Source organism: Eleutherodactylus coqui, chromosome 6, assembly GCF_035609145.1.
Source record: "Eleutherodactylus coqui strain aEleCoq1 chromosome 6, aEleCoq1.hap1, whole genome shotgun sequence".
Lineage (NCBI taxonomy): Eukaryota > Metazoa > Chordata > Amphibia > Anura > Eleutherodactylidae > Eleutherodactylus > Eleutherodactylus coqui.
This window is the reverse complement of record NC_089842.1, coordinates 125,274,802-125,289,309: the sequence shown is the minus strand read 5'-3', so window position 1 is coordinate 125,289,309 and position 14,508 is coordinate 125,274,802. Positions and strand designations below refer to the sequence as shown.

The 14,508-nt window shown below is 44.9% G+C and overlaps 1 protein-coding gene across 1 annotated transcript in view; it reads right to left on the bottom strand.

The window, feature by feature from the left end:
- The window catches only part of ITPK1 (inositol-tetrakisphosphate 1-kinase), a 99,329-nt gene that overhangs the window by 83,426 nt on the left and 1,395 nt on the right, over positions 1-14,508 (bottom strand). Inside the window, exon 2 of the mRNA XM_066607526.1 lies at positions 11,134-11,328. Coding sequence (XP_066463623.1) covers positions 11,134-11,228 — 95 coding nt within the window. The 5' untranslated portion in view covers positions 11,229-11,328. The remainder of the gene's footprint in view (positions 1-11,133; positions 11,329-14,508) is intronic.

Below are 14,508 nucleotides of genomic sequence, written 5' to 3'. Positions count from 1 at the left end.
TCCCTTAAGAGCTCCTTCACACGGCGTATTTGCGTGCAATACGCAGAGTATAGAACCTATTGTTTTCAATGGGATTATTCACATTCCCACATTTTGGTGCGTATTTCAGTCGCGTTCTACTTTTCTGTGCATTTTGCACTAAAGCTCCCCATAGAAGTCAATCGGGGGTCCATAGATGCGTGCAACATACAAGTGGATACGCAATACACTGCGTAATTCCGATGGCAAAAAAACCCACACATTTGGAACTAATCAGCCATTTCAAGTGGTGAATCTTGTTTGCCGCATGCAAATGAACATGCACTGCAGGCAGAAAAAGTACACTAAAATATGCAAATACATGCGCAAAAAAGCATTGTTTGTTCGGTAAACAACAGCGGAGGCATGCACAAATACCCATACGCCCGTGTAAAGGAGCCCTACAATCTGCATGTTCCAAAACTTTGGACACAAGTACAGTACTTATAGGTGATAAAGGGTCTCATACAGCCTTTAGCCAGTGTCAAGATCTAGGATTCCCCTCCATGTGAATGTATTCCTATGACAACCTAGGTTTTTTGGGGGGATTGGACAGAGACAGGCATAATGTGGGCAGTGGGCTAACCTTTCTTAATTATCTAGGCTTCTAAAATACCAGAACATTCCAAGCTATGCAGCTATATTACCAGATAACTAGTCACATTTGCCACTTCAAATGTCCTATTCCCAAAACCCCAATGATTAACTTATTTAAAAAAAATAAAAAAAAGTTATTTAGTCTCTAGGTTAACAGGACCTAAAAAAGGCTGCCCACAGACAACCCCGCTTAATATACCCTATAAGGTCACATGGAGTTAGTGGGGACCTTGGGGATGTGGGCAAATAACAGGTAATTTCCCCTGCAGCGTAGTTACCAGTTGCAGGACCTCACCATAATAAAGCAAAAGTGAGCAATCCCTTTAAAGTCAACCATACTGTGATGTCGTAAAAAGGACAGGGCAGCGACAATTCTCCTTTCATTGCCCATCATAGGTAAAGGACATCGTTAAAAGCTAATTAAGGTAAAGTGACTACACCTATAACCACAAAGATAGAACACACGGATAAGATATTTTACGTATTAGGTGGTATGATCCTTGAAAACTGATGTTCAATCAGTTAAATATTTTCATAGCAACCGAAGAGCAATAAAAGTAACTAAGGCCTCATGTCCACAGGGAAAATCAGGCCCGCTACGGATTCTACATGTAGAATCCGTAGCGGGTCCCTCCTGCCCCGCGGACATGAGCGCTTAAAATAGGAATTTAAAAGAATTAACTCACCCGCAGTGGACCGGGAAGGTCTTCTCTTCCTCACGGCCGGATCTTCTTTTTTGGCCGGCGGATGAACTAGTCACGCCGGCGGCATGTCGCCGGCGTGCCGCGCGCATGCGCCGGGCACATCCGCCGATCCGAAGCGAGAAAGATCCGGCCGTGACCCGCACGAAAATGGAGCATGGTCCAGATTTTTTCATGCTCCATTTTTTAAAAAAAATCACTTTTATTGACCATCCGCGGGTACTTATCTACCCCGCGGGTGGTCAATGCATCCCTATGGGGTGCGGATCCGCGGGCAGGAGAAGAGTTAAAATCTGCTGCGGATTTTAATTCTTCTTTTGCCCGTGGACATGAGCCCTTAAGGAAGAATAGGGAAGGGGGAGGTGGGGGGGCTGTTAGTGATCGTGACCCAAAGACTATCAATTCAAAAGGGAACGTGATAATACCAGAATTGTTTGACTTTGCCCATCACAGGTTGTTTGCCCAGAATCACTTGGTTCCCCTCCAAACACACAAACGACAGCACTTGGAAAATATGTTTGTGAGTTTGCAGCATAAAATCAGCCTGGTCTGGATCAGATACTACCCCCTTCGTGCTTCAGTGACACATCATTTATTTCCATGGGGTGATTGTTATATCTCACCAGCCGAGAAGACCCTCTGTGTCCATAGAAACATCCAGAATATTTAATAATGGAGCAACTTTCCAACACAAACTTGCTGCACTCGCTGTACCCAAGAAATAAATATTTTGACAGAGTCCCAAGTACAGGGAGGAGGATATCTGGCAGCGGATTTCTTCCTGCATTGGCGGATTTGACTTTGTTGCAATACTGTCATATCAGTAAGGTTTAGGAAACTGGGAAACCCCATAACAGATGTCCTGTCATCCCTACATTAAAAGGTGTGCCGACACCATTGCTTTAAGACATCCTGCTCTCATCAATGCTCATTCTGATACTTAAGATGCAAAGTCCTTCTTCTCTGTTGCTCTGTACATATCTAGTGCTGCTGTGCCAAGAAATCACATGCCAGAATGCCACACCGATCAGCCATAACATTAAGAAGCAGTGCATAAGGGCTCTCATACGAGTGTTTTTTTTGGAGTGCACCGCACAGGTGCCCGCAGCAGTACACAATGTATTGACTACTTACTGCATGCATACAATCCCTGAACACTATCCTGGCATATATGCATGTGTATTATGTACTAAGACAGTACATGCTTTTTATGCCTTTTTGAAAATAATGTAAAGATTGGTACTGCATGCACGAAACCCGCGTGTGTCCTTACCCTGATCAATTCTGAGCCCATATGCGACTCTCCAATGATACTTGGAATCAACAACAAGTTAAGATGCTGCCCGGCAATCAGTGGAGCTCCACATGAGCTTTTGGTGAAGATTTGCAGTGTGTACAAGTGCAGCATATTCTATTCCTGTCTGTTTTCACGGACAAGAATATAATATGCAATGTGTGGGGTTTCGTGAACATCAGATAGCATACAGGTGGGGGTTCATGTGCTGCGATTTCTTTTTTTGTCCAACTTTGTGAATAGTACATTGCCACAGCCATGTGAATAAGCATAAGGTTACGACCATATGGGGCAGCGCTGAGGCAGCCGCCATGTGGTCGAAAATCGCAGTGGTGGCTGTCTTTAAATCTATTGTTAAATGACCACATGATTTTGCAAATAAACGGCAATTTCATCCACAAAACCACATCCATAGTGATACAAAAGAATCAGTAAGAATAGACTGCATTGGGTTATAATGTACAAAGATTGTTACAAAGTCCGGACTTATCCTGTGCAGTCTGCCCGCAGCTGTATACTAATAAAGAGTTATTATGTAACCAACAATAAAGGTAAAAGGCTTCTCTGATAACACATGGGCAGAGTCAAGGCACAAAAACATAATTGCTACTCCCAAATTAGGCGACAGGACACTCATAGGAATTATAAGGCATCACCCCCTAAAAAGCAAACTCTGCAAATTGGGAGCTGCAGAAGAACAGGTGGCAAAGCCCCAATATGTCCCCTATGGACTTCCTGCAACGATTACTGATAGACAATAGTTTGGCATTGATTCAGAAGGATTTAAAGTGGTTGTCTACTTTGGGCAATACCAATACTGTGCTTGACATCATTATCTGCCGGTCACAATAATAAATGTATATAATTCTATATCGAAAGACAAGTATACTGATACCTCTAGACTTAAGCATTAGGGATGAGCGAGTATACTCGCTAAGGCACTACTCGTCCGAGTAATGTGCCTTAGCCGAGTATCTCCCCGCTCGTCCCGAAAGATTCGGGGGTCGGCGCGGGGCGGGGAGCTACGGGGGAGAGCAGGGAGGAACGGAGGGGAGATCTCTCTCTCCCTCTCTCCCGCCCGCTCTCCCCTGCTCCCCGCCGCAACTCACCTGTCAGCTGCGGCGGCCCCTGAATCTTCAGGGACGAGCAGGGAGATACTCGGCTAAGGCACATTACTCGAGCGAGTAGTGCCTTAGCGAGTATACTCGCTCATCCTTATTAAGCATGTGTGATCCAAAATAGATACATCTTCATGACATACCCATGGAGTCAAATAGGTCTAAATCAAGAGCAATGACAATAGTTGAGAAATGCAAAAAAAAAAAAATCTGCAGCAGGGTCCTCTCCCTATTAAAGCCCGATAAGGGCGCTCCCCCTTAACAGTACCTGAACCCTCTCACTGTCCACTATTATAACCTGCTAAAAAGATCCCGTATCACCCGTCACTCTCCATCATCATGACACGTTTTCCCACAAGTCATGTGATATGCGAGTATATGCTATATCTTAAGCCTGTGCATATTTGAGTATAATCTTTTGATGTAGAATTACACAAGTTTATTATTGTGACTGCAGATGGTGAAGTCAAGCTTAGATATAGAGTAAGCATGGAATGATGTTTGTTGATTTACTCCCGCAAAGTTTATCCCTGTTTATGTAGTATCTGGTGAAATTAAGTAACATCATTGTTTATAGTCATTTGAGTCAATAAAAGACTTTAGACAAAACAATAAAAGCTATTACAAGAAATTGGTTCACGTCTTTGGAGTTTGCCAATTGCACCAAATGTTGCATTGAAAGTATAGCATTGCAGAGAGCATAATAGGCACCCATGTGGTGCAGAGGTGCCATCAATCCCCCCCCCCCCCAAGGGCAACCCTGTAGTGACTGCCCTCTACTCTGAATATAGAAAGTCCCCCATTGTCCTCATAAGTCTCTTTTGGGCAAAGTGACAAGGTTTATCAACAACCAACCAGCCACTAATAAATAATTACACTAGTAGAGGGCCTCCTTATAAACACAGAGGAAGGTCTCATGAGAAATATTACTAGTTGGACACAATTCTCCAGCCTGCTCTCTGGGGACTCTACAGCGTATATTTCCCAAGATAGATGCAGAATCTGCGATAAGATCTGCAGCTTCCGGGTCTGAACGGCAATAGATCAGATCATCCATCATAACCATTTTCCGATGTGCCGGCGTAATACTTGCTCCCAGCACTTCCAGAAATAAACAAATAATCTCCATGGACATTTCTCATTTTGCACAAGCCTTCCAAGATGAACAAATCTTAAATCTCCAGCAATCCACCAAATCGGCCTAATGTAAAACTGTTATATTAAGGGTAATCTACAGTTATTATTGGGATTAAATTCCCAGCCAGTTCCTTGTAAGGCCGGCTTCACACAAACTGATTCCTATAGCGGAATCCGAGATCGTTGATCACAAATCGCACACATTGAGAGGCGTGGATTTTTGGGTTTTCGCTGACACTCGAGGATAAGGATTTCATATTCTGCGAGCAGAGGAAAAACCGCAGCATGCTCCATTTTGCTGCAGACTCCGCACAAACGGCTTCAATTGATGTCAATGAAGGCCGTCCAACCCGCAGGCAATTAACATTGCATATGGAATATGGGTACCCTTGTCAGCACTAAGCAACAGCGCAGGAAATACAAATATTGTCCAAATACGCAATGCAGAAACCACAGGTATGCAGGGTCACTGGCCAGCTTCATAGTCAGAGTCCGACCTGGTCGTGTGAAGCTGGCCTAAGGGGGCCTCCATACGAATGCTAAAACGCTGCGTTAGCATTTCCAGTTTTCCATTGTTGAGAAACAAAAATGACAGCAGTGAAGGCTCCGTCTCTTAAAGGACGCCAATGGTGCTTGACAGACCCCACTGACTATTATGGGGTCTGCTGGGTTTCTGTCATAGTGTGCACCACTTTGTAGGGGAAAAAAAAGTAGTGCAGCACACAATGTTATTTCTTTCCATCATTTTTTCCGGAATCTGCGGCAGAGGTTCCAGTGTGCAGATGTGAATACAGCTTAAATCAGTCAGCCTATAACCAGGGACCGTTTACTGCAGCCCAAATTCAATGCCCCTGTGAATATTTGATGCAGGCAATTGTCTTCTTCTTACTGACAGACCAAGAGATGCGCTGTCCCATTATCACAACTCTACAGCCTGATTTGATTCCATTAATGTGTACGAATTATGGAATTGTTATTCATGCAATTCTCCAGTATATGCAGCTTCTTGGCTGAGAGTGCACTTTTCATATCCAAGGAGTCTCAGAAGTAAAGAATGTTTTTCTCCTTCCCCTGTGTAGCACTCTGGAAGCCTAGTAAATGCAGACACTTCTGCCTAGCAGTCAATGATATAATGAATGTATATCATGGAAGCCTACACAATTAAAATGGACCTTAGAAACCCTGATAATGCGCCCCATACGACTGGTATCAATAAATAATACCCTTCTGTCCAAGTTAAAACTTTTGGCAAAAAGAGCTCATACTCCCCTCTCCCCATAAGTCTTTTACCAGCGGCTCCAGGTCTGCCCCATGACTTATTGTTCACAAGCTCCAGCCAACCAGTAACATCCCGCAAACAGGCTGCTGCAGCCAATGACAGAGCTCAGCAATCATTGTTAAGCCCCATCATTGGCTGCAGCAGCCTGTTTATGGGACAGTATAAGCAGTCTACAGCCTGTAAACATTAAGTCAGTGAGCAGACCCAAAGCCACTGGCCGGGAACGGCTAGTATGAACCCTTTCATGTGCAAACAGCCTTTGCAATGCAAAATAACTAGGTTTTAGCTCTGACAGCCCCTTTAAAAAAAATGGGGACCACCACCTTGGATGCTATTTTTGTAACAGAGGGTTGTCACTTCCTCTCCCCCAGATAGTATACCGAATCTTTAGGGATGTAAAAAAAAAATTTATGAGCGCCAGGCCTTTATATTAAACCTACTGTAAGGTGATGGCACCTCTATCTCTATGTACAGAGGCATCAAGAGACGGTAACCAGGATACCGGAACACCCTGCCGCCTTCGCTCACAAAATATCAGATGTGCAACCACAAATAGACAGCGGCGGCAAGACGCTCCCTGTGTGACTCACCGGCAGCATCAAGACCAAAGTCTGCAGAAGCCGAGGAATACTAATACCCTGCGCTACCACCTGCAGCGCTCCTCCAAGGCTCTGCATCTCTGTAATGGACTAAACTGCATGGGGTATCCAAAGCAGTATCAGACACCAGTATTCATCATACAGGATAACCTATAGGCTCTCCTGCTGCTTTCTTTTCAAGGGCTTGGGTCATCGTAGACTTTGGTGCGATATCACTAGGATATGCCGGTAGGTCTGATCAGAGGTCTCTGACTCTGCCTATTGTGAGAATGAAGTGGAGGCAACGCTACAGAAGTGCTAAGCCTGCTTGGCTTTTTCTGAAGGCCGCTTGGTCAGTCATTGATTATAATGGTCATCCATGTGGTTGGCTCGAAAAGCCAAGCAGAGCTGATAGAAGACAAACTGCCCCCCATAACAGCATCAGCCACAGTGCCCACCAACAACAGACCACTAGAGGGAAAACATAATGGACCATAGGCGTAACTCTTAGAACAGAATGCTCATTGAGACAAGGGAATTAACCCAATTCTTCTTTACTCATTAACATCCAGCATATTTGACACGTTTTGAGGACACAGCCCCTTCCTCAGAAATGGCTGGATAGAGTGCAGTGGTTAATCAGTAGGAGGTTCTTACTGCACTCAGAGAAGAGGAATAGCAGGTCAAGATGGAAGAGGTCTTTATCCATGAAATTTAAATAAAATACTGTTTTTATTCTGGAATTCACGGAAGTGCCAGAGTTTTGCTCTTATTGCCATTATTTATGGTGAAGACATTTGAACTGTAATCACCTTATTGACTACCTCAATAATTTCTCTACTAATTGACTTAGACCCCATTTACACTGACAGATGATCGCACAAAAGTCGTTCAAACAATAGTGACAGTTTTGAGCAATCATCTTTGCATGGTGTATAGTAGCTAAGTAGCTACTTAAGAGCTATGCAGGCGGAGTGGAACACCGCCGCTATTGCTCGGCAAACAATACAGGTGTTTTGCATAAGCAAACAGCTGTATTGTTCTCTGTGATTACGGCTCGCGTCCCACTGTGAACTACCAGCGGGACACGAGCTGAAAGAATCTTATCAGCGCTGCCGACTGTGATAATAGCCTGCACCGCTGATAAGAGTTCATTGCTCAATTCAAGAAAATTAGATTTGAAAGATAAACAACTCGTGCACGAAAACTGCATGATGTCCGTGAATTTAGACGCAACGGTTATCGCTCAAAAGACGGCTGTGAGCGAGAATCGTTGGGTCTAAATGGGCCTTTACACTTCTCTTTTTCTGCTTTTGGATTCACCAACAGAGAAAGCCAAAGTGCCCATTCTATGGCTCCTTTTACACGCAGCGATAATTTGTTCGCATAAGCGAACAATGACAGAGTTCGCTCGTTCACTCGTGTAGCCCGTTTATACGGGCAGATAAATCGTGTGCAATTTCATTCAGAAATCGTCCATTCATTCATTGTACCAGTCAACGTGAATGACTAAACAATCAAGGTTCACATAAAATGAACAACGGAGGGTCCAACGGTTTTTTTAAGCGATAATCGTTCTGTGCAAAAGGGCCCTGAGTGAAAGAAGTAACAAGACTATATTTGTGTGGTATGGACCAAACAAACGCTGTATGAATAAACTGACAACTGGCAATCAGGCACAGCAGAAGAGCGGTACAGCGTGGAATCCTTATATCATGGGGAATGCAATTATTTACTAAAACAGACCAGGCAGGTCCTCTTTAACATGGCTCTGTCTCTTCAGAAGTTGCCCGAGATGGCGGAACTATAGAAACACAGCAGAATCCAACGAGACGCATAGACTGGACACAGATGGTTTTAAGAGAACCTAACATGGAGAAACTTGCCAAAACTTAAAAGTTCCACCTCAGACCACTGAATCATTTCCAAAGCTCCATGCAAATTACCAACCTCCTATATCCTCTCCGCATCAGCCATATCGACTGAGCATCAGTGGGTGCCTTGGTGCATGTCGGGCTCCAATTCCAATAACCTCACACTAGGAGATGACTATTAATGCCGTAACTATGCAGAACCTAACCCCTTACAGTACCAGTGCATGGGCAGCCAATACCCACCATCCATTACCTGCTCCCAAGTAACTTCCTGTGCCAGTACAACCTGTGATAAACTACTTTTGCCAGGAGAGAATAGTGGTGTCTATATACTGTGTGATGTCAGAACTTGCCAATCATAACTATCAATGAATTCCACTAATATGTATTCTATAATAACAGCCATGTTGCATGATGTGGAGGGACCCCGACTGACATTATTATTCCTGGCGCAGGTGAGGATCATATATCTTATGCAGGATTAGGCTGAATCATTACAATAGGGATAAATACACAAGCTGACTCAGACCACATGCAGCAAAGACAATGGAAGACAAACAGCCGGAGAGCGAGATGCAGAACATGATCCTCCGCAGGGTGCAGCACAGGAGACAAGGAAGTACATCCAGGTGAAGAGTCAACTTATTTGTTATCCGACAGGCACTGCAAATACCTGATCTAACTGCCCAACTCATAAATCAAGAAGTCAGAACTTTCTAGGAACTTGTCAATTCTACTTGTAACAGGTGGTATAAGCAACATACTGAGATTTATCCTCAATGCCCTTCGAGGGAATTCCCTTAAATAATACTTCTGGGAGCCAATTAGATATTTTGGACCCCCATATACCACAAGAATGAAGGTAACTGAGGGGTCACTTGACTGTTTCCATAGCTATCAAACATTTCTATATAACATGCCCACTTCCTCAAGGAGTGGGGACTCTTCGTTTCAACACCCAGACCCTGATGATCAAAACATGACATGTTAGAAGTTTTTAAAAAGGACTGTGATATAATACTATATGACGACGTTTGCCAATCATTTATTTGTCGTCTTAAGGCCCAGTTACACGCAACGATTATCGCTCAAAAGATGTCTTTTGAGCGACAATTTTTGCATGGAAACGCTACCATTGTTTACTTTTCGGCCAAATGATGATTTTTAGGTGAACATAAAATCTATTGTTCGTCCAGAGACCTGATAGGAGGGTCCGCACGCTGTTTTCTTCACGGGGAGTACTGTATACATTGTATTCAGCTTGCAGCCCCGCAGCAGAACAAGGGAGCTGTATGCAGAGAACAGATCACCTGCTGTTCTCTGCATACAGCTTCCAGACACTCATTTACATGCAAATGAAGGTAATAAGCTGCTAATGGCCATTAGTGCCCATTAGTAGCTTATGAAAAACGATTGCTAAAACTGTCAATCTCCCTATCTTTTGAACAAATGTTGAGCGATCATCTATGCGAGTAAATGGGCCTTTAGCTTTTGTCCACAAAAACGTTTTCTCCTGTGACAATACTTAAAGCAATTGAGCCACAAAACAAAGTTATCCCCTATCCACATGATAAGGGATAGCCATCTACTGGAGAAGGTCTGACTGCTTGTACCCTCACAGATCACAAGAGGTGTGAATGAATGAAGTGGTGGTCATGTGTGCGTAGTACCGCTCCATTAATTTCAGTGCAACTGCCGCAGATAGCCAAGTGCTTGTACTCATAGTAACAAACAGTTTCCTCCATATCCAGCAGGATTCAAGAGGCAGAATTTAAAATCTTGTATAGGTGGTAGAGTCCCCTTCAGACTACTAGCATTTTCCCTCTACTTCTTCCCTAAGTTGGCACTGTAGATCTCAAGAAGGGACTATCCTACATGTTTTCTGGAATTCTAGGATACCATTTAGCAAGTACCCCACAATTTACGTCCCATACGTTTCCTAAATCATCTTCTCTTTCTGTGCAACATCACCCTCTTCACCTACAAGACGTTGATCATTCGTCATCCGATCCCCACGACCCATTCTTCTATCCTCTCTCTTTGGGGACAAGTTACTGCACACACCACACACTTTTGGTTTAGAAGAATCTAAAGCCCGTTTTACATGAGCCGATTGTTGTTTGAACAAGCGGAGGAGCGAGTAACATCACCACTAATTTTTCCGCGGTTGTTCGCACTCATGCAGAATGTTTAGACAGGCAGATCATTGCTGTAAATCGTTCACTTCTCATTTCTATGTTACACACTGAGCGAGGAGTGTTTAAACGTAGCGAGAAATGAGTGAGCCGGCGATGATGCCTATGCAGGCTGAAACTGAGCGACAAATCAAGAGTGCACGACGCCTCGTATTTAGACGTAACAATTGTTTTCTATTAGATAGGTGATAACTTCATTTTGTAAGACATCCCCTTTAATCATGAGGTTCTTAGTACAAGCCCCCCCCCCTCCCCAGCAGATCTAAAGGGGTACCTGCGCCAAGAGAAACCTGTCACAGACCCGAAAGGATCCATCCTGCATAGCACCCCGCATGCACCCACCTGCATAACTCAGCAAAGGCTTGGAAATTCAATTTCTTGATCTTCTTTTCACTCATCCAATAGCCAACTCGCTTCCCTTTCAGGAACGTCTGCATTTTTGGCACCTGTCACAGCAGGGACCCCTGAGGGATCAGTCCGGAACCCCGACACAACAATAGGGAGACCTCCAGTTAAAGGGACCGGTGTGCTCTTCACCTGATGAAAAGGAAACATGAGATGACATGTGGGTCTATTCAGGGCAAAGAAATGAAAAGAAACGTGCAGTCAGCATTGATGAGGATGGGTCCTGTGTACAGAGAACGGAGGGGAAATAGCTGGAAATATAAATTATGCAGCAGCTTTACTAATCAGTCAATATGGGTTTGACCGAGATCACCATGCAGTGGGAATGCTGGGACTTGTTGTCCTAGCACAGCTGCTATTGTTATCAGTGCTAGAATGGCTGGAAGGCACAGTAAAGGACTAGAAACTGGAAATTAAACTTCTACTTCAGTTCCCATTGGAGACGACTGTAATTAGTAATTATAGAGGCAGAAAAAGGTCCATCTAGTCTGCCTTCAAGTTATTTCGGGGTGGTGCGGGTCTGACATTAAGGAAGACGTGATTAACCCTTGCAGTGCCAGAAGTAATAATAGCAGCACCGGCCACAAAAGGACAGCGATGGGATTGATAGTTCTACCATAGATGAATGAGGAAGCTCAGACCAATCGAAAGTTCAGCAAATATTTAATATACACTGCTCGAAAAAAAGGATGTTCAAAAATACTTAAAACATCACAGTGAAAGGGCTTATTCAGACGATCGTATATCGGCGGGGTTTTCATGCCCGGCCGATGTACGGTGTCCCTCTCTGCAGGGGGAGGAGGCGGGACAGGAGCAGAACACTGAGCTCCCACCCCCGCTGTTTACAATGGGAAGGTGCAAGCTACGTTCCGAGACTTAGCCCCGCCCCTGTCCCGGCTCATTGCATATAGTGCCGAGGGGCCGAGAGTGGACGGGACCTGAGAGCGCTGCTCCCGGCCCACCCCTTCCCCTTGCAGAGAGGGACAGCGTATATTGGCCAGGCGTGAATACCTGTCTGATATACGGTTGTATGAATAAGCCCTAAGGACTATTTGTGCAGTAATTTGCGCATGCATTACACAATGAATACAACACGTTCGTTCACACAAGTGTACTTTGCGTGCATTTCATTTGCACAAAAAAAATAAACATGTTGTTTTCTTGCCCATACGCACATATTGAACTAATTAACCAAGTAGTCCATTTCAATGAATGGAAGAACGTTTGCGTGTTTTTTCTGCGCACCCAAATGCCCAGGATTTGCGTGTGCAAAAAGTATAGTAAGAGGCACCTGCACGGCACAAATGTGCGTGTAAATGTGCTTATGCCCGGGTAAAACCAGCCTGAGGGGGCCTTCACACTTGCGATATTGCTGCGTTTTTTTTATGTAAACGTCAATAGGACTTTCTAATATTAAAAACACATCGCACAAAAATCGCAAGTTTGTGCTTTGCGATTTTTGTGCGATGCATTTTTAACATTAGAAAGTCCTATTGACGTTTACATTAAAAAAAACGCAGCGATATCACAAGTGTGAAGGCACAAGTGCTACTGGCAGCCGTTAGCACTCACGTTTTCATGATGATTGCACCTGTAAGCGCAACCCAGCAGTTGGCGCGATCACACGAGCGTTACAGGTGTGCAATAGCACTAACTGTCGGGCTGCGTCTGCGCAATTGTCAGGAAAATGTGCCTGCTTGTCTAATAGCACTCTAAGGGTGGCTGCACACGGGTGGATTTGCATTGTGGAATCCGGGGCGGGCATCCACCCCCGGGTGCCGCGGAAAATACCCACCATAGCACGCTATGGAAAAGTGATTCTTACTGCACACGAGCGGAAATCAAGTGCGGTTTCTGTTTATGGAAAGAGGGGGGAAAAAAAAAAAAGAAAATCGCAGCCTGCTTTTTCTCCGTATTCCACGAGGACGGCTTCCACTGAAGTCAAGGAAAGCCGTTCAACTCACGGCCTTACCACAATTAACATTGCGGAAAGGTGGCAGGCACCCGCGTCATCGCCTAGCGACGGCACGGGTATATCTGTACTGCACATGTCTGACGGCGAGCTGTCCGGACCAGCCAAAGTACAGATCAAGAAGACGACTGACAGGTACGCAGGCTCGCCAGCCGCGGTCAGGGCTGGATTCCGCACGCGGAACCCAGCTCTGCCTTGTGCAGGCGCCTAAAGCTGCATTGACATGGGTGAGTGCGATATACAATTTCACCCACGAGTGTAAGCGGTTTTGTGAGAAAAATCGTATCCCATGGCTACACATCTGATACTCACGTGCGTGGGGGGGGGGGAAGCAATTAGCGCTATTAGCCAAGTCTGCATATTTGTACGCGCAAAACAACCACGCTGGCATGTTCCCATTGATTTCTGTGGGCAGTTAGGTTTAATATGTGCGATTTTCACATGCAATATGCACAAAAATATTTTTTGCGCAACTGGAATGTGCATGCAAAAAAACGGACGTGACCGCACCCCTTGACATCAATGTGCCCAGTGCACAACGCGTTTCAGGGAAACAACTTTTTACAAGTTTTTCTGAGCGGGGACTCAGTGATACAATCACCGTTTGCAAGATCTCTGCGTTCTGTCAACAAAGGGAAATATTCATTGTTTAGCGCTGAAGTCCCGCTCCAACTAGTTCGATTTTCAATCAGTTGTCGAGTTAATTACAAGTTTTTCACCGCGGACAACCCTTCACTAAACTAAACTCAGCTGCAGCTAAAATGTTTCTCCTGCCCTAGGAGAGCCGATATTTAGGCTAGAGCAATCGTTACACGGCCAGCGATGGATCCTGGTGCTGCGCTGCCACACTGCAAGCGTCAGAAGGGAAAGCGCATTACGCCTGCGAGTTACGGCGACGGGACAGGCGGCACATTTACAGAAGTTGCTGGATTTCTGTACGATTCCCTTTCATTAGTTGTGATGCCTACAGCACAACGCTGATCTCTGCCCAGGCAACACGTGGCACACCCAAGTCACCGGCACTAGCCTCAGGGCGCTGTCACACACTCCATGTTCAAAAAGCCCGCGGCAAATCTGCAGCGGACAAATCCTTATCTACATGGGGCAGATTTTGCAACGGATTTCAACCCTTGTACTTCAAAAGTTGAAATCCGCAGTCTGCAGCATAAACAGGCCGGTTGTGGATCTAAAATCCCCGGCGGATTTCGTGCGGAAATTTTCTGCTCCATTGGGATGAGATTTTCGAAATTTGGTCAATATGGCTTGTATTGCAAAAGCTGCGCAATTTCCACATTTACAGCGCGTGTGTGAAGGCGGCCTAAGGGCATGCGGAATCCGGC